At 39.2% G+C, this 21,270-nt stretch overlaps 1 protein-coding gene and 1 pseudogene across 2 annotated transcripts; both read left to right on the plus strand.

Annotated features, from left to right (window-relative positions):
- The first annotated feature begins 6 nt into the window (after positions 1–6).
- On the plus strand, positions 7–4,203 carry CFL2 (cofilin 2). Of its 2 annotated transcripts, none has more exons than XM_029952381.1 (4): positions 7–74; positions 1,151–1,458; positions 1,581–1,657; positions 1,739–4,203. In XM_029952381.1, exons 1-4 carry the CDS (start codon positions 72–74, stop codon positions 1,849–1,851), a joined length of 501 nt encoding a protein of 166 aa, XP_029808241.1. In that variant the 5' UTR covers positions 7–71; the 3' UTR covers positions 1,852–4,203. The 2 variants fall into 2 exon arrangements, with proteins under 2 accessions (XP_029808241.1, XP_029808242.1); XM_029952382.1 differs by lacking the exon at positions 7–74 and adding an exon at positions 557–815.
- A 15,629-nt stretch (positions 4,204–19,832) lies between these two features.
- LOC115302056 lies at positions 19,833–20,620 on the plus strand (annotated as a pseudogene).
- The last annotated feature ends 650 nt before the right edge of the window (positions 20,621–21,270 follow it).

Genomic DNA, 21,270 nt, shown 5'->3' on the forward strand with positions numbered 1-21,270 from the left:
CCTCCCTCTCCACCTCCCAGTGCCACAGAGCCGGAGCCCGAGCTGCCGCCGCAGCCACAGCCGCGGACACTATGGTAAGGTGGGCGCGCCGGCCCGGGGGGCCGGGAGCCGGGGCGCGTCTAGCAGAAACCGTCGCGCGGCCTTGTTGGACCCCCGGGAGTGAGGCCGCCATTTTAACCTGATTTGGGCCTTAAAGGTGGGGGCTTCTGCGCTGCGTCCGGCCCCGTTGCTCTCTCTCCAGCCAGGCAGCCGGCCTGCCCGCCCCCTGTCAGGCCAGGCCCTGCCGCTCTTCGGACTTCTGGGGGCGAGGAGGGCGCCGGCGGGGGTCGGGGGGTCGAGGCCTAAGCCGGACAGGCGCCTTCTGGAGAGGTTGGGGTACTGGGAGCGGCGGCCGGCGGCGCGGGGCTCGTCCCGCGCACGCCGTGTTGGCGCGGGGCTCCTTTATTTTGCTGAGCGCCTGTCTCGCAAATTTGTACGTGCCTCAGAGCCCTTGCTGAAGACTTTCGGTTAAGGGTCTCGGTGGCCTGTCATAAAACCCCGAAGAGGAGTTCAAGGGGGTGACAAAACGCTTTTAAAAATGCTTTCTCGCTGTAAAAAGCTTTTACACTAGCTCCGTTAGTTTTGAAGTGTCTGCGTTTGAGCTGTGAGGCAATTATGTGGTAGCCGTGGGCGGGTTGGCGTTCACACTTGATTCTCTTTCCTTATGAGGAAACGGCACCGGCTAGGATGACTTTAAAGAAAAAAAAAAGTAGAAGCTTTAACTGAAATCCGAAAGTGTTTTTTTAAAGGCCTGCGGAGTTGACACAATACAGAAGGTATTTTTGCTGCTGCTCCTGAAGCTCTGACATCACCCAGTGAAATAGGAAACGTTTCAGGGATGGGACCGCTTGTATTTGTCCCTTTCCCTCTACCTTCCCTTTACTTCAACCTCCAAACCCTTTTAAAATGATGAATGGGACAGGGTGAGTTAGAATCCTTCGGGTGCGTCTCCTATACTGATACTTTAAAATGTGGCAGATCTGACTGGACTCCTTGCACGACACGATGCAATTTTTGATGTCCAGATTAAAGTGAATCCTGGCTAGGCAAACGGTAATTTTGGTTAAAACCAAAATACTCGCTCTGAATTACTGTTCTTTTTTTATTTCAGGCTTCTGGAGTTACAGTGAATGATGAAGTCATCAAAGTTTTTAATGATATGAAAGTAAGAAAATCTTCTACACAAGAGGAGATCAAAAAAAGAAAGAAAGCAGTTCTCTTCTGTTTAAGCGATGACAAAAGACAAATAATTGTAGAAGAAGCAAAGCAGATCTTGGTGGGTGACATTGGTGATACTGTAGAGGACCCCTACACATCTTTTGTGAAGTTGCTACCTCTGAATGATTGCCGATATGCTTTGTACGATGCCACATACGAAACAAAAGAGTCTAAGAAAGAAGACCTAGTATTTATATTCTGGTGTGTAAAAACAAAAGAAAAAGTACTTTTAAAATGCAAGGATTGTTATTAACATAGTCAGTTTTGCCTTTGTTATTCTTTTAAGTGGGATTCACCGATTGTTGGGGTTTTTTTTCCTGTAGGGCTCCTGAGAGTGCACCTTTAAAAAGCAAGATGATTTATGCTAGCTCTAAAGATGCCATTAAAAAGAAATTTACAGGTACAAACATTAAAAATTTTGTGCAAGAAAATTACTCTTTCTTATAAGATGATTTAATGCAATCATGCTTTTCCTTTTTAGGTATTAAACATGAGTGGCAAGTAAATGGCTTGGATGATATAAAGGACCGTTCAACCCTTGGAGAGAAACTGGGAGGCAACGTAGTAGTTTCACTTGAAGGAAAACCCTTATAAAATGACAGTCAAGTGCCATCTGGATCTTAAGGAGCTTCCATTTCTCCAGCTCAAATCAATTGAAATAGTATTAGGTGGTTTTTGTTTTTGTTTTTGTTTTCTCTTCCCACTTGGTCCTTCCAATACAGTGAATGAAGGAAAAACCATTCATGTAAACAGCCTATCAGTGATTGCCATTAGACTGTTCAATATGGTTACTTTTATGTAGAACCCAAGGAATGCCTTCCCGTCATATTTTAGCCAAAAAAACTGGTTATATGCCTCCCTTGCAGCAAGCACTACAATGAAAGTGATTGTCAATGTGAATAGCTTAGAACACTGCAAAGGGTAAGCTGATCGAATGCCTTGAAAGTATTATCCACTGGTCAGATGGTAAACTTTATTCAGTATTATTTATAGTTGCACTTGATTGCAGTTCTGTGAGGCGCAAGCATTCATACACCTCACCTGCCTTGGCAAGCCTATTTTTGTTACATGGCAGCACAGATATAACACTATGCATTGAAAGCACTTTTTTTGTAATGAGTAATACCCACCCCCTCTCCCCCAAAAGGAATGCCAATTAAGTTTTGTTAACTGTGTCAACTTATCCTAGTACCTCAGTATTCATTCCTGTTACCTGCATATCTTAAAAGAAACAGCTCTTATGAATGCCTTTTTGTTTTCCATTGAGTGTACACTACTGAAGCAGTGAGGAGTTTATGTTTACCATGTAAGTTGTGCAACACTAAAAATATTTTGAGTATCAGTCATGATGGCAATTTCTGTATAAAAGAGCCTTAAATGGAACATTGTTTTTGAGATCAAACTCCCTACCCTCACAAAAATGGCCACGTTGCAATAAAAATGGTGGCATATTACAGAACGTTGCCTTGTTTTCCTTGGACATTTTGCAAAATGTTATGTGAAGCAACTTTCAGAGTAAACAACTATTATTAATCTTTGCACTGCTCATTTAAGACTTTTTGTACAACATTCATGCATGATATTTTCCAGTTTGTTGAGTTTAAAAAATAGCCTAAAGCCATCTAATAGAAAATATTGTTATAGAGGGATACTTTTATAAACATTAGTTTATTTATTTCCTTATGTGTTAATATGAAGATCAGAAGTTATTTTTTGCACTTTGACATAAATATTCTTCAATAGTAGATTTATTTTCTGGATAAAGGGTAGTTATTTTTTAATTCACGTTTACATTTCTAAGTGAGTAGTAGAAGCAGGAAGCTCTTAACTGTGTATTTGGTCACGATGAAAATAATTTATAAAATATCCTTCAAAAGTTAGTAATACTTCTCATGTTTAGGAACTTTTCAGCTATTATTTTGTAATATAGTTTGCAAATTAGGAAAAAAAATGATGTAGCAGTCTTAAGTATTAGTAGTGAGATTTGGCTGTGGTCCAGACTGCTCTCCTTATAGAGAATTTGATCTGCTCAGTGTGAGCAGTTTGCTGTTAGCCAGAGCTATTTATGGCAAACACATGCTTTTGTATCTTGTCATAGTTATCCACAAATGGCAAAACTGGACTTGATTCTACTGGTATGCAAAACAGGCATGCTAGTAAGCAGTCAATCGTGGCTTAGAACTTAACCCCATAGCTCTGAAGAATGCTTTTATCAGAAAACAGGAAACAGAAATTCTCTCTTTTTTTAATGTGTGGAAGTCACTTGAGTACAATTAGGTATTTTCCCGTATTTTCAGATGATTTTTTTAAAGGTGAAAACAAAAATAGGACTTAAATGTTTAGGCTTCCATTTAAAATTATATGAATGGCTTGGCATCTTTTGCACTGAGCCATCTTATTTCAGGCTTCCAGCTGTCCCTTTGAGTTATCCTGGACATTTTGATGGCTTTTTGGTAAGGCTAAACTCATAAGGAAAGTATGAGAGTACTGACATAGACTAAACCATATGTGTAACTGATTCTTAGACCGTGGAATTTTTCATTATTTTCCTCATTCTTCTAAAAACATAAGGGACTCTAAGTTACGTAGTATCTTTTGTTTTTATAGCTGATTTATCAACTTTCTTATATGCCTCCTATAGTAATAATTTCAGAGATTATTGCTTTAAACTGTGGTACTTTGATTTGTTAGACTGACAGAACCAAGTTCATCTTTGAAATACACCTTGTGCTTAGAGCCAAAAATAATGATAAAATTAATGGTTCGCATGTTACTTGAGAGACTAATTTGGCATTTGAAACCGTCATTTTATTTTACAATCATTTACAGTGAAACAATGTTCCAGTTAGCTTTAAAAGGTATACGGTGCTAATTAGTAAAATATTGAGGGCAATATTTTACTGCTAGCTTGCAAAAGTGTTTAAAAAAATAAAATGTATGAAAATATATAAAGCTGTTGAGGTGTGTTTACTTATACTTCAGAACACTAAAATTTTTTAAACTAATGTTGCAGATCAAATAGGCACCTTTATCTTTAGTCTTCTTTTAGGGTTTTAGTTGCTATCTTTTCTCATTTACAGATACCCGTATTATTTGAAAACTTAGTGTAATAGCAATTTTAACATTTTCAGACAAATGGGAACAGTTGGCATTTGTCCCAAACTGGCTATCAGCTGTTGTTTTCAATCATTATCTAAAATAATGTGGCTTTTAGTAGATTGAAAGAAAAGCCTCTTATTATGGTTGAGTTTTTCTGATACAGATCCTTTTAGCAGTGAATTTATGGAATCCAGCAAGTGAGTTTTGGGAGAAAATTGAGTACTTATTAAGGAATAATCTCAGCAATGGTCAGTCATAGAAGGGTTGAGAACACCATTAGGTTTTCCACTCTGAAAAAATAATCTGGTTCTGTTCTTCCTAGGTCCTATTTTTACTTGGAAATTTAATAACAGTTTGAGATCCAAACAAATGTGAATATTCATTTTTCTGTGAATATTAAAACAATGGGAGATGTGAAAGGCAGACTCCAATGAATATTGCTTTTCAGACTGTTTGAGTTTATAAATGTTCTGTCTCATCTCAACCAATAAAGAAATCTGAGGCTTTTCTTTTGCTCTTAGGAATATCCAAATTGCTTTTTTCCTTATAGAATTGTGGAGTCATCCATCCACTTCAATTTCCTATCATAAAGCAGTTGGGCAGATTAATCTTTCTGAGCCTCAGTTGTCTTAACCATGACATGAAAATGATAATAATCTATGGTACCTCATTGTAGAGGATCAGATATGGAAAAGTTTTTGGAAAATGGTATGCAAACATAGTAATTTGGTTAAACCATTCTAAATAAGTGTAGTTAAGTAGGTAAAGAACCATGATAAAAGTAAGATTTATTGTAGGCCTTTGAACCTCTTCATTTTTGTAACTATTCCACTTATTCTCAGTTTAAGGATTAATTAGCTGATATGTGGCATCTGTTTTTCAGTAAAGTATAGCCTCTGAACTGATGTTTGTTGACTGCTATTAATCTTTTTAGTATAGTTTTCTTTTTCACATATAACCAATCAGTTACTAATTTTTCCCCCAAATCATTTTAAAGTAAAAAATAAGAGAGGAAGTAACATTAGAAATATTGGTTTGGAATACTTATACATTCATAAGCCATGTTGTCGAAAACCTATGACTATTATTAATATCCTAAATTTACATAGTCCTTTGTATTTCCCATAGCAGTTGAAATTTATCTAATCCCCTTAGGTCCTCTTAACCAGCTAACCATATTCCCCTGCTACACATGAAGAAACTGAAGTCTGGGGAGATTAAGGGAGAGCAAAACTGATTCCAGTCCAGTATACATTTCACTCTGCACTTATGTAATGTATAAAGAGTTACTAATTTTCTTTTCTTATTTAAGATTTCATTTTTTTCAGTAATCTCTACACCCAACATGGGCTTGAACCTCTAACCCAGAGATAAAGAGTCGCGTGGTCTACTGTCTAAGCCAACCAGGCACTCCGCTAATTTTCTTTTTTCTTTTTTGAAAAAATGTAATTGATTCTTTTGAGCAGGACATAATTATTCAGTATGTTTTCAAAGTAACATCTCAATATTTGAAAAATAGTCTTGGAATTTTTGTTTCCTAAGGAAATCTATGCTTATAAAAGAAATAATTTCCACCTCAAAGATTTTCTTAGATGTTTCAGTATTATAAATTTATGGAATTGTGGGAACCATAAGGATTGTATATATACATTTTCCAGAAAATTCATACCTCTTTATCTTGTTTCAAAACCTTGGATATCTCCCTCCCTATGTTCCTCTACCCATCTTCCTAAGGAGAGATAGTAGTGTGTATTAGAGTGGTTCAGTACTAGAACTTCAGAATCAGACTGCCTGGGTCATTCACATATAGGCCTTTAACACTTACTAATTGAGTAGCCTTAGGAAAATCAACCTCTCACAGCCTTAGTTTATATAGAAGAGGAGGTAACAATTGTACTGTCATAAAATTTGACCATAAATGAAAGCATCCTGAGAAGTTACTGGCACGTAGAAAGCATTCTATACAATGATCTTAAAATTTGTAGTCCAAACCAGGACATTTTTTGAGAGTAAAAGGGAGAGCTATTCATAATTATGCCAGAACAGGGGCACCTAGGTGGCTCAGTTGGTTAAGCATCCAGCTTCGGCTCAGGTCATGGTCTCGTGGCTCATGGGTTCGAGCCCCACGTCAGGCTCTGTGCTGACGGCTAGCTCAAAGCCTGGAGCTTGCTTCGGATTCTGTGTGTCCCTCTCTCAGACCCTCCCCTGCTTAGGCTGGCTCTCTCTCTCAAAAATTTAAAAAATTTAAAAAATTATGCCAGGACAGCAGGCTTAAGTTGAGACAGTCCCTAGCAAACTAAATGTGGTCATACTGTCAAGAAATAGGCTGATATCACAATGTTAATACTTAAATAGAAGAAACTATTATTAAAGATTCAAGGTCATTAATTTTTATAAGGTACTAAGATGCTAAGATTCTCTTGAAGTATATGATTACTCTTAAGTAATTAACCTCAGAAGGGTCAACTATGGATTTTTTATGTCTTTTTTTTAGCTTTCCTTTTTACTGTCAGGCTTGTAAATTTTCATACCGCATTTTGCTTTTAACAGTATGCTTTACTTACAGGGTTGATTTCCATCTCATGTATATTTGGAAAGCCAGTGTGTTTAGACTTGTGTATACGAAAGTGAATAGACTCATTGTGGGCTTGAAAGCAAAATGCCTGAGCTCATGAACCTTCTAACATTCCTTTTGGCTATTTAAAGAACTTTGGTGTACTTTCTGGGTTTTGGGGTTTTGTGTGTGTGTTAATTTTTAAATGTTTATTATTGAGACAGCAACAGAGCATGAGGGGTGGAGGGGCAGAGAGACACGGAGGGAGACACAGAATCGGAAGCAGGCTCCAGGCTCTGAGCTGTCTGCCCAGAGCCCGATATGGAGCTTGAACCCACAGACTGAGAGATCATGACCTGAGCCCATCAGATGCTTAACCCACTGAGCCACCCAGGCACCCCAGAAATAAACATTTAAAAAAAAAAGATATGAAAGAGATGTAGACTTCATGAAAAAAGCATAAAAGAATTTTATGTGAAGATTAATGTGTACCTTTTTGTGTATAAAATAGCTACTGATCAGGGGTGCCTGGCTGGCTCAGTTGGTGGAGCATGCAATCTTGATTTGAGCCCCCATGTTGGGAATAGAGACTACTTAAAAATAAAATATTTTTAAAATTTTTAATTTTATTTTTTAGTTTTGTTGTTGTTTATTTTTGAGACAGAGCACAAGTAGGGGGGAGGTAGGGGTAGAGAGAGAGGGAGACGTAGAATCAGAAGCAGGCTCCATGCTCTGATCCGTCAGCACAGAACCCGACGTGGGGATCAAACCCATGAACTGTGAGATCATGACCTGAGCCGAAGTCAAACGCTTAACCAACTGAGACACCCAGACGCCCCAATGTTTATTTTTGAAAGAGAAACAGAGCTTAGGCGGGTGAGGAACAGAGAGAGGAGCCACAGAATCTGAGGCAGGGTTCAGGCTCTGAGCTGTCAGCACAGGGCCCGACACAGGGTCCAAACTCACAAACTGTGAGATCATGGCCTGAACCGAAGTTGGATGCTTAACCAACTGAACCACCTGGCGCCCCTAAGTAAAATCTTTAAAAAAAAAAAAAAAAAGGTATGGTCAAAGATTGAGAGAAAAGGAATGGCAATCCTTTTATTCATTACTGCTTATTGATAATTGTGTTATGAAGAGACTTACAGGTATTTTATATAGTTTTCATTTCAAAAAGTCTTTTACATGAGGGGGAAGAGGATTGAGACACTTAACAAAACTGGTGTCAGCCATTTTCCTAATTTGCAATATATTTACATTTTAGGATGTATCTGAATTTAATCTTAACTGATTTAACTTTTTTATATAGTTTATTTTTGAGACAGAGCACATGTGGAAGAGGGCCAGAGAGGGAAGGAGACACAGCATCTGAAGCAGGCTCCAGGCTCTAAGCTGTCAGCACAGAACCTGATATGGCACTCGAACCCACGAACCATGAGACGGACGCTTAATCGACTGAGACACCCAGGCAATCCTAGGCTTACCTGATATAAAAAAATGTTTTTTTTAATGTTTATTTTTGAGAGAGAAAGAGACAGAGCATGAGTGGGGGAGGGAGATGGAGAGAGAGGGAGAGACACAGAAGCAGAAGAAGGCTCCAAGCTCTGAGCTGTCAGCCTTCTGAGGCTCAGAAGCCCAGTGCAGGGCTTGAACCCACAAACACGAGATCATGACCTGAGCCGAAGTCAGATGCCTAACCGTCTGAGCCACTCAGGGGGCCCTTAACTGATTTTTTTTTTCAAAATTTAAAAAAATTTTTGAGGTAATCTCTCCACCCAACATGGGGCTCAAAGTCATAATCCCAAGATGAGGAGTTGCATTTTCTACCAACTGTGCCAGCCAGGCACCCACTAATTTTTAAACATAAAGTTGCTGATTGACAATTTATAATACTATTCAATATTGAGTAATGTGTACACTTTGAATAATTGCTGCGTTAGAATTAAATTTGTTATGGAGTTGATTTAGCAGTACTTCCCTCCTTATTTTGGCTTTATCTACTTGCTAAAGAAAAGTGCCTTATAGTTATCACTGAATACCAGTGTTTAAGAAATACCAGGTGACTGAGTTAGATAGATGGTCTTGTGTTCTAGCTATAAAAAAGTTTGGGATTAGGTAAAGTGCCATTCAGCGTCATTGCCACTGCAACTAAATATTTTTAAATTTTTTTTAAGTTTTCTTCTCTAAGCTGGATATTTTATTTCATTCAGATTTTCTCTTGGCAATATGTAAAATAAATTAATAAAATTCTAAAATGAGCCTTAGGTAAAACAGAAACTCTAATGACATTCTCAGAGGGAAACCCTAAAAAATGGGCAAGGCTAACATTGATATTTTTCTGAGGAACATATTTAATTTTTTTTTAATGTTTTATTTATTTTTGATGCAGAGAGAGACAGAGCATGAGAGGGGGAGGGGCAGAGAGAGAAGGAGACAGAACTGGAAGCAGGCTCCAGGCTCTGAGCTAGCTGTCAGCACAGAGCCTGACACGAGACTCGAACCCACGAACGTGAGATCTGACCTGAGCCGAAGTCGGAGGCTTAACCAACTGAGCCACCCAGGCGCCCCTTCTGAGGAACATATTTAAATGATTATATTTTTATTTCAAAAATAATGTGTTTACTGTGGAATCTATGAAATACAGTAAAAAATAAGAAAGTTAAATCATGAGCTAATTTAAAAAATTGCAAATTATTCATATATTTGAATTTATGAACAATACGGTTATATCTGTAGTTAAAACTAGATTTTAAGTTGGGGCTCCTGGGTGGCTCAGTTGGTTAAGCATCTGACTTCAGCTCAGGTCGTGATCTCACAGTTGGTGGGTTTGAGCCCCACGTCACAATCTCTAGTGACAGCCCAGAGCCTAAAGCCTGCTTTGGATTCTGTCTTCCTTTGCCCCTCCCCCACCTGTGGTCTTGTCCTCTCTCAACAATAAATAAAAGACTTAAAAAAATAGTTTTAAGTCATTTGTGCATGCTGGTAAGAGGGAAGACTTTATCCTGAAATATTGTTTGAACAATTCCTTAGTATTTTTATATCCCAGAAAAAGAACTTTATTGTGGCTATAGTCACAGAGGAGCAGATTTGGATCTTGAAAATTATGCATCGCACCTACCTCTATGCTTGCTGTATGACTTGGTGCTATCTACCTAAATATCTGAAGCCACAAAATTTCCTATATCTCTTATGCCACCTACGTTGATTTCATAATAATAGGCACCGCTTACCTAACTTTTACTGTTCCCCAAAGGAATTATTCTACAAAATAGTTTCCAATGTATCAGAACTCTACTTTTTTCCTGGTATGCATATGATAAAGTTGAATAAATACTAGCTTGTAGTGTACAATGTAAATAAACCATCCTTTAATCCACTTTGTACTCTGCTAAAATTAAGATTAAAACATAATGTATATGTTTTGCACTAAGCCAGAAGCAATCTATATTTAAGGATTTGTGTTTTGTGTGCTATTCCAAGAGGGTCTGATAATCCCTGTGATTAAAGAAACATAAGATTTATGTTTGCTGTGGAGAAACATGATCATCCTGGTTACTATGAATCATTCTGGAAACATCCCATCTCTGTCTCCCAATTACTCAGATCATTAGATCAAATTTAGTTCAGTTCAACAAACATGAAGCACCTTTCAATGTCTCAAAACGTCTACAGTGATACAAGGAACACAAGCATATGAACAATTATAATGCAATGTGATAAGTACAATGATCTGTTATAAGATTTGGAAGAGGGAGCGATTAACTTTGGAGTTGGATGGACTTCACAAAGACCTTATGGAAGTAATGGTTGAGCTGGGTTGTGAAGGATGACAGAGTTAGCCAGAACTCAGTCTGAGAGGTTGGCCCTGGAGAAAGAAAAACTGTGCAAAGTCCCTGCAAATAGTTCATTACCGCCGATTAGTGTGAAGCACTGTGATGAGAGAAGTGCAGGAGAGGGGAGTACAAGCCAGATCACTGAGGGTCATGGATACTGTGCTAATGAACATGAAACCTGTGCCTGATGAGGAGCCAGTGCAGGGTTTTAAGCAGAGGAGTGCATGATCTTTCTGAAACATCATTTTATGACCATGCTGAGAATGTATGGGAAGGTGAGGAAATTGGAGTCAGCAAGCAGGCCTGAATTAAGACCGTGGCAAGTGCACTTGGGATGGGTGTGTTTAAGAGGCATGGAGGAAAATTAACAGGACTTATTGATTTCAGAATTAAATGGAAGGGTACAAGGCGTTAACCGTTATTTGGAAAACGTTAGCTATATTTTTTAGTATTGTTGACATTTAACATCATTCAAAATCAAATTGGCTCAGAAGAGACTTCGTAGGAAATTTGGAAAGAAAAATATTCAACACCTTTTTCATGAAAGTAGCATTTTTATAGAAATCATTGGCTAAAAAGTCATAAGTTTGCTACTTGAATTTAGATGTACAATCCTGATTTGCAGTAATTTTCATGTAACAATAGTTTCAATAGATAAGAAAACATTAAAACTACCATAACTATAACATCTTTGAAATGGAATATATCCTATGGTTTTAGAAAATCATGGTTGAATTTTCATGGTTTTATGGAATGGGATGTATGCTATAGTTTTAGAAATCATGATCATATTCTGTGCCTGAACTTCTATTGTAAAACCCTTTTTTTTTAATTCTTTTTTTAATGTTTTATTTATTTTATTACAGTGAGAGACAGAGCACGAGAGGGGGAGGGTCAGAGAGAGAAGGAGACACAGAACTGGAAGCAGGCTCCAGGCTCTGAGCTAGCTGTCAGCACAGAGCCCAACGCGGGGCTCGAACCCACAAACGTGAGATCTGACCTGAGCTGAAGTCGGAGGCTTAACCGACTGAGCCACCCAGGCGCCCCTATTGTAAAACTCTTATTTGATGACATATATCCATGGCTGAATTCCTGGATTAAAAATTTTAGAATTCAGTAATAATCATATAATCTCATTAGAGAAAGCCTGCCCTACTCTGCTAGTGATAAAAGTGGAGTTTTCAGATCGTCTGCAAGATTACTTTCCATTAAGGAGGATTTTTAATCCTTACTAGTAAGTAAAAGCTATTTATAAACATATGTCTTAACTCCTTTCACAAAATACTTTCCAGAGTCAAAGATTCCTTTTTTTTTTTTTTTTTATCACCTTGTAGTAAACATTTATTTAACCATACTGGTTTTTAACACTGCTTTTAGGGTAGATAAGTTCACTTTTGTGAAAGGTCTTCATCAGGAAACATTTATTAAGTGTCTATTTGTAGAACACTATTCTGGCTGTCCTGAGAAATAAACTTCTCAAGGGCACTTTTATAATCCAGTTGGCAAGACAAAATAGGCTTGTGAACTAATAAGTATTCAGTGATAAGCAATGGAATAAGTATTGAGCAAATGTAGGAAAAAAGAAGAATCTAAAGAAAAAACGGTTTTGTAGAAGTGAGTTATTTTTTTAAATTATTTTTTTTAACACTTATTTATTTTTGAGAGACAGAGAGAGACAGATCATGAGCAGGAGAGGGGCAGACAGAGAGGGAAACACAGAATCGGAAGCAGGCTCCAGGCTCTGAGCTGCCCCCACAGAGCCCGAAGCAGGGCTCGAACCCACAAACTGTGAAATATGACCTGAGCCGAAGTCGGACACTCAACTGACTGAACCACCCAGGTGCCCCAGACATGAGTTTTAAATAACATTTGAAGAAAAATGTTTGTTTTTAAACCAAGCCATTTTCCTTTCAAATACAGGATTATTATTTGAAATGAGGTTCCAAAAGGCTCTTTCTTCACTGAATAATCTCTTTAAAATTAAGAACAAAAAGGGCCTGTTTATCACCACTTCCATTAAATCCTTTTGGAGGACTAAGGCCAAAGTAGAGACTTGAGAGCTCTGTGTTCCATGTGGGTAACTGTCATGGAACCCTGAGTTCTGTAGGGGTTCTCAACCTCTTCTTGTATCATAGCTCCTTTTCTCTGAATCCTTTCTTAGAATAATGTTTTAGAATTTATATATATGTGTGTGTGTGTGTGTGTGTGTGTGTGTGTGTGTGTGTGTGGTGTCTGGGTGGCTCAGTTGGTGAAACACATGACTTCGGCTCAGGTCATGATCTCACAGATCATAAGTTTGAGCCTGGCATCAAACTCTGTGCTGAGAGTTCAGAGCCTGGAGCCTGCTTTGGATTCTGTGTCTCCCTCTCTCTCTGCCCTTCCCCCATTCCCACTCTGTATTCTCTCGTTTTCTTCCTTTCTCGCTCTCTCTCTAAAAAATAAACATTAAAAAAAAATATGTGTTTAAATATATATGTATCAATAAAAAATGGTACCTTAATGTATATGCTTCTTTATTAACACATTATATAACAGTGTCTAGTGGCAGTATAGTAACTACATAATATGTAGTGATGAATGTAAATGATATTTTGAGACCTGTGATAACATGACATGAATGTATGATTTCAATTGGTGATGAACCCATAAGTACTGCTGAAAGTATTGTGGTTTATGGTCTATATTCATAATGTTTTTGCTCTAAAATTCATAAGTAATAGATTTCAAGTAGTGGTTGGTTAAAATAAAGATGTAATTTCTCATGGGCCCTGAATTCTTTCCATGGATTCCTTGGGCATCCAAAGACCCCAGATTAAGTAACTTTATGAAGGGGCACCTGGCTGGCTCAGTTGGTAGAGCATGTGCCTCTTGATCTCAGGGTTGTGAGTTCAAGCCCCATGTTGGCTGTGGAATCTACTTAAAAAGAAGAAAAGAAACTCCATGGTTTAGCAATTACCTGAGAGCCCCAGGAAGTAATTAAAGACTAAATGGATAAGGCTCACAGCCATTTGAAAGAAACTGCTTTTATTTTGTTTCATATATGATATATACATATAAGATTTTATTTGGAATAAAATGGTTTCTGGGGGTAATTAATATGTAATTTTTGAAAATTGTAAGTGAAAAATTGATTCCCTGTTTATCTTGCTTTTCTTTTTTAACTTATTTCTTTTCTAGATCTTCTAAGCACATTAGTGTACCATCAAGTTTATAATGCTGGAAAAAGAGATTTAGAAGTCAACAGTATGTAGTCGAAAGCATCAATAAGACCGCCCTGCAGTAATCTGTGTGAGTGTAACATGAGAAGAGAAACAAGCCCAGGAATAGGCAGAAGAGAAGCCTGGAAAGAAGGAGTTGTCGGCGAGGTGAGAGAACACAACTTTGTAATGTTACAGAAGCAAAGGGCGTCAAGTGCTGGAGATGTCACTTATATCATGAGGACAAAAAGAATCCACAAGACTTTGCCATAAGGTTAGTGACATTTCCTGTGGTATTTTCACCAGCATGGAGAGGGCTGATGGCAGTTTGAAATGACTTGAAGACCAAACAAAGTGATGAAGTGGAAACGGTGTGGTATAGACCAGTGCTTTTCAAAGGTCTCTGGTGAAACACAGTATCTGTAATTTCCACTCTGTCATGGACTGACTGCAGTCATGCTATGTGTGACTTCCATGTCACTTGCACCAGGTACAAGGTACCCTGAGAGTTGGATGACCACCAAACTTGTCTGTGCTCTTGAACAAGACAAGTTCACTCATGACAGGCTTGGATGTCATGGCCATGTCAAATTGCTGTAAAGGTTTTAAAATGTTCTTATTCTGTACAATAGCTGAGATATATTTTATTCTTTCAAGAAACTTATCTGTCAAGGAAGAGAGAGACTAGTCAGTACTCTGTGAAGCATTATAGTGTTGGTAGAAGGTTTCTAACAATATTATTTCTTCCAACTTTCTTCTCTGAATATTTCCTGATATTCTCCATGCTTCACATTCTTTCCAGACCCTAATTTGGAGCTCCAGCACCTAAAAGAGTTCCTGGTATATAGAAAGCATTTAAATTAAAAGGTTGTTGGGTGGCTCAGTAGCTTAAGAATCCAACCTCGGCTCAAGTCATGATCTCATGGTTCGTGGGTTCGAACCCCACATCGGGCTCTGTGCTGACGTACAGGCTAGCTCAGAGCCTGGAGCCTGCTTGGGATTCTGTGTCTGCCTCTCTCTCTGCCCCTCCCCTGCTTGCACTCTGTCTCTGACTCTCTTTCAAAAATAAACGTTAAAAAATTTTTTTTAATAAATTAAAAGGCTGTTGAACAAATGAATGAGCTTTCATGTGAATTGTGGAGGATCTAAGCTGTCCTATGCTTCTACATTTTATAATAGTATATCCTGCCTCATTTAATCTCTGAATATTTATTTTGCCTGTAGTCAGAGAATTATCAGGGAGGCTCAGAATCTTCACAGTCTTTGCATTAAAGTGCTACCTTATTTTCAAAAATGACATCACTGACATTTATTTAGTAGGACCCGTGTTTTAAGAGATTTTTTTCCCCTGCAAAATTGGCATTGGATTTCCTTTTTGCTTTGTCTTCCCTTCCCTCTTTAAGGGCACACATTCATAGAAGATGACTGGTTTGGGACCATACCATGGCCACAGAATAAAGAGAATTAAATTGACCTGCACAGAGCTCACCTTTTATATATCTCTTTACTTTACTCTTTCTCTAATTGGACTGATTGTCAAATCTCCCTCTTATTTTTTCATCTGAAGTATCACCCCTAGTCCGCACAGTGGAACTCAAATCTTTGCCTGGAAAAATGAGATCTCTAATACAAAATGTGGGCAGTATGAATAGGAGCCAAAGAAAAGCAGACAATTTCAGTCACTCACGCAGCAGACATTTACTAAATGCTTAGTATATACGAGACATAGCACTGAGTGCCAGGAGTGAAATTGCCATCCAGGAAGGTGTAAACTCAGTTCTAGTTAGGCATAGCAGGCTAGACCTCTTTTAAATATTCAGCCAGACTGGTTACGGCTTTTCACAGTGTTGTACCATTTAAATGCAGCTCTTGTACCTTCTACACTAGATTGTTAACTTTCATTGGGCGTTGTTTTACAAATCTAAGGAAGAAGCAGGAAAATCCCAACTGTGTACATGTGTATGGTTTGGAGAGTGGGGTAAAGAGGGAAGTGATTAAAATGGGAACTTTTAGCACTTTTTGGAAATACATGGTAGCTGAATATAGCTTAAATCAATAAGGGTTATTAGGATTTTTTGCCCAATTCTGGAATGAGGAGTACCCTAACTCTTTAGTTGTAAATCTTATTCTCCATCTGGCCCTTAGCATGAAGTACGCAATCTAGGGGCGCCTGGGTGGCTCAGTCGGTTAAGCCTCCGACTTCGGCTCAGGTCAGATCTCACCTTCGTGGGTTCGAGCCCCGCGTCAGGCTCTGTGCTGACGGCTAGCTCAGAGCCTGAAGCCTACTTCAGATTCTGTGTCTCCTTCTCTCTCTGCCCCTCCCCCTCTCATGCTCTGTCTCTCTCTGTATCAAAAAAAATAAAACATTGAAAAAAATAACTTTAATGAAGTACGCAATCTATAATATAATTTATTGCCAGTATTAGAGCCAGTGACTATTGAAGTGTGTGGCTTACATGTATTTGTCATCCTTTCCTTCATTTGCTCACTCCTTCAAAAACAATTTAGCAAATCCATTCTATGTTTAGCATCCTTAAATGCCCTAAAGGAGCTGGGCTGACCAGAGAAGAAAAATATCCCAACACAAGGTGGGAAGTGTTCAGTGTTGGACTTAGATGATACATGCTTAATTAATTCCATTAACAGCCCAGGGCTGTTCAGATATACCACATGAGTAGATGGAAAGTAGGTTTGTTCTGCTAACAGTGACAAATTACCATCTTATTGATCCACTTACGTCAGATGATCGAACTAGAGCAGTCTGGGGAATATTAAATAAATAATATCACTTTGGCATAAAAGGCTATGTTAAAATTGAACATGTGGTTTTATTTAGCACGTTAATTTCTCACGTGCAGTTAATAATTCTTTTTTTTAAGTTTATTTATTTATTTTGAGAGAGAGAGTGTGAGCAGGTAGGGGCAGAGAGAGAGGGAGACACAGAATCCCTAGCAGGCTCCACGCTCAGCTCAGAGCCCAAGGCGGGGTTTGATCTCAAGACTGCAAGATCATAACCTGAGTCAAATCAGGAGTCAGACACTTAACTGACTGAGCCACCCAGGGACCCCTGCAATTAAATAATTCTTAAAGCGGCTTCTATAAATGCATATTATACCACAAATAATATATATCTGCTCTGGCAGGCAAAATGACATGGTGTAAGAGCCTGGTTTTCACAGTCATATATCATCAGAATGCTTGCCCCTATTTTCTTTTTTTGTTAATGTTTTATTTATTTTTGATGCAGAGAGAGACAGAGCATGAGAGGGGGAGGGGCAGAGAGAGAAGGAGACATAGAACCGGAAGCAGGCTCTAGGCTCTGAGCTAGCTGTCAGCACAGAGCCTGACGCGGGGCTCGAACCCACGAAGGTGAGATCTGACCTGAGCCGAAGTCGGAGGCTTAACCGACTGAGCCACCCAGGCGCCCCAGCTTGCCCCTATTTTCTAGTAAGCAAAGTATTAACTTCTGTGGGCCTCAGAGTCCTCATCTGAAAAGTGGGAATAAAACCAAACCCTAGAGTTATTGGATAACCCATTATCATCATCATCATAGCTAACATTTATTGAGAACTTACTATGGGCACTTCACATAGATTATCTCATAGGTTATTCCTCCAAACAGGGCTAGTAGTGGTCCTATTACTCCTCTATTTACAGCTTAGAAATGGTAGTACAGGAGCACCTGGGTGGCTCAGTCAGTTAAGTGGCCGTCTTCGGCTCAGGCCATGATCTCATTGTTCCTGAGTTCTTCAGGGCTGACAGCTCAGAGCCTGGAGCCTGCTTTGGATTCTGTGTCTCCCTTTCTCTCTGCCCCTCCCCTGCTCACACCGTGTGTGTGTGTGTGTGTGTGTGTGTGTGTGTGTGTGTGTGTGTCTCAAGAATAAATAAACATTTAAAAAAATGGTGGCATAGAGGTTAAATAACTTGCTCAAGTTTACATGACAGAGAAAGTGAACTTTTGTCATTCTTGTTTTTAAACAGCTTTGTTGAGATATAATCTATATGTTATACAATTCACCCATTTAAAGTGTACAGTTCAGTGGTTTTTTTGTATATTCACAGTTATGTAACTATCACCACAATCTAATTTTAGAACATTTTTATCCCCCACCCCTTACAAAAGAAACCCCATACCGGTTAACCATCACTTCACCTCCTTCCTACTCCTGGCCTTAGGCAGCCACTAATCTACTCTCCATTTCTATTCATATGCCTATTTGACATTTGGTATAAACAGAATCATAAAATGTGTTTTTTCTGTGATTGGTTTCTTTTACTTCTTTTTACTGCCAAATAAAATAATACATTGTATGGATAGACTACTTTGGTTTATCTCTCCATCAGTTAATGGGCTTTGGGGTTGTTTCCACTTTTTGGCTATCATGAATAATGAATGGGGTTGTGAACACTTGTGCACAAGCTTTCTTGTGTACGGATGTAAATTTTCACCTTTTCTTGATTATATATCTAGCAGTTATAGTCTAGATCATATGATAACTACATAAACTATTTGAGAAAATTTTTTTTAATTGTGAAAAATTTGTAAAGTTGATATTCATGCAGACTACCTGTATACCCTCCATTTGGATTTATAATTGTTAACATTTTGCCAGTTTTATATCCCCACTTCTTCCCCCCTCCCCCACCCCACATCTATCTCTTTCTCTCTCCCCCCACCCCCCACTTTCATTTTCTAGAGCCAGTCCTCTTTTATTTTAATTTTTTAAAATGTTTTATTTATTTATTTTTTTAAATGTTTTATTTATTTTTGATACAGAGAGAGACAGAGCATGAGAGAGGGAGGGGCAGAGAGAGAAGGAGACACAGAACCGGAAGCAGGCTCCAGGCTCTGAGCTAGCTGTCAGCACAGAGCCCGACACGGGGCCCGAACCCACGAAGGTGAGATCTGACCTGAGCCGAAGTCGGAGGCTTAACCGACTGCGCCACCCAGGCGCCCTGAGCCAGTCCTCTTAACTACTACTTTATATTATCCCCAATTAGATGACTGAACATAGGTGAAATAGTTTAATGCCTGGTCAATAATAGTTACTCAGTAAATATTAATTCCCTCCTTTCCTCTTTTCCCCAATACTTAGAAATGTTGTATAGGATCTGGGCTACAAGCTCTACTTTGAGATAAGAGAAGTGCAATCTAGGGGCACCTGGGTGGCTCAGTCAGTTAAGTGTCAGACTTCAGCTCAGGTCATGATTTCACAGCTAATGAGTTCAATCCCCATGTAGGGCTCTGTGCTGACAGCTCAGAGTCTGAAGCCTGCTTTAGATTCTGTGTCTCCCTCTCTCTGCCCCTCCCCTGCTCTGCCTCTCTTTCTCTCTAAAAAATAAATAAACATTAAAAAAATTTTAAAAGACCATTATCACACCTAACAAATTATTGGTTTCTTAACTAATGTAATACCTCATATATAGTCGAATTTTCCCAACTATTCCCAAAAAGTCTTTTTTTAAATGTCTTTTTTTAACTTAATTTATTCATTGTAAGAGAGAGAGAACATGAACAGGGGAGGGGCAGAGAGAGAAAAACAATCCCAAAGAAGCTCCATGCTCATCACAGAGGCTGACGTGGGGCTTGATCTCACAAACCAAGGGACCAAGACTTGAGCTGAAATAGTTGGGTGCTTAACTGCCTAAGCCACCCAGGAGCCCCCAGAATGTCTTTTTATAGCTTGTGTATTTGAACTGCTATCCAACAAAGTCCCCCTTACATTTGGTTTTTATTCTTCTTAAGCTTCTTGTAATTAGAACAGTCTCCAAGAAACCTTTTTTTTTTTTTAATACATTGACTTGATAAAACTCGGTATGTCCTGTAGAACGTCCCACCTTCTGGACTTGTCTGATGGCTTCCTTGTGATGTCATTTCCTTTGTTCTTCTAGTCCCTGCACTCCCTATAAGCTGACAGTTTGATCTACAATGTTGGTTAGGGGGGATGAAGTGACCAACGGCCTGCAGAGCAACATGCCCAAGTTTTATTGTGACTACTGCGACACATACCTCACCCATGACTCTCCATCTGTGAGAAAGACGCATTGCAGTGGTAGGAAACACAAAGAGAATGTGGAAGACTACTATCAGAAATGGATGGAAGAGCAAGCCCAGAGCCTGATGGACGAAACAACTGCTGCATTTCAGCAAGGAAAGATTCCTCCTACTCCATTCTCTGCTCCTCCTCCTGCAGGGGCCATGATTCCACCTCCCCCTACTCTCCCGGGTCCTCCTCGCCCCGGTATGATGCCAGCACCCCACATGGGGGGCCCTCCCATGATGCCAATGATGGGCCCTCCTCCTCCTGGGATGATGCCAGTGGGACCTGCTCCTGGAATGAAGCCGCCTACGGGAGGCCACATGCCAATGATGCCTGGGCCCCCGATGATGAGACCTCCCGCCCGTCCCATGATGGTGCCCACTTGGCCGGGAATGGCGCGGCCAGACAGATAAGGAGAGACGGGAGCCTCTTTATCCCCACTTTATATTACTTGTTCTGCTTCACCAGGAGATCATGGTGCTGTGACGCTGGGTGTTTTCTAACAGTATGACAAGGAAGACTGGCTCCCCCTTCCTATCAAACAGAATAGTTTTTGCAAGGGAGTAGTGGGACAAACAAAAAAAAGAGAGAGCAATTTTCATTTGTATTTGAAATGTGAAAATAAAATGGTCAACTGTTTTAGTTAAAAAATAAAATAAAATAAAATAAAATGTTGGTTAGGGGCATCTAGGTGTTTAGTTGGTTTAGTGTCTGACTTTTGATTTCGCCTCAGGTTGTGATCTCATGGTTTATGGGTTCCAGCCCCATGTCTGGCTCTGCACTGACAGTATGCGGAAATTCTGTTTCTTCTCTCTTTCTCTCTCTCTTTCCTGCCCCATTCTCTCCCCCACTCTCTCTTCTCCTCTCTCTCTTTGTTCCTCTTTCTCTGTCTTCCCCCCACCCTGCTCCTTGCACACTTGTGCATGAGCACACATTCTCTCTCTCAAAATAAATAAACTTTAAAAAAATAAAAGGTTGGTTAGGCTCAGACTAAACATTTTTGGTAGGATACTTCCTAGGTGATTCTGCGTCCATCATACTGCATCACATCAGGTGCACACAAAATCTGGTTTTCCCACTGATAGTGAAGCCATGATTGATCCATCTGATCCTTCCCATTACAAAGTTGTGTTTTCCCCTATGGCCAGTAAACTAATCTGTAGGATGATACTTTGGTTCTTCTATTAACTGCTACCATGTGCCATGCTGAGTCCTGAAAGATTACAGAGTAAACGAAATAAAGATTATCTTTGCCTTTCTTCTTTGAATCACTGGGTTGAAACAAAATA

The sequence above is a fragment of the Suricata suricatta genome, chromosome 9, assembly GCF_006229205.1.
Source record: "Suricata suricatta isolate VVHF042 chromosome 9, meerkat_22Aug2017_6uvM2_HiC, whole genome shotgun sequence".
NCBI lineage: Eukaryota > Metazoa > Chordata > Mammalia > Carnivora > Herpestidae > Suricata > Suricata suricatta.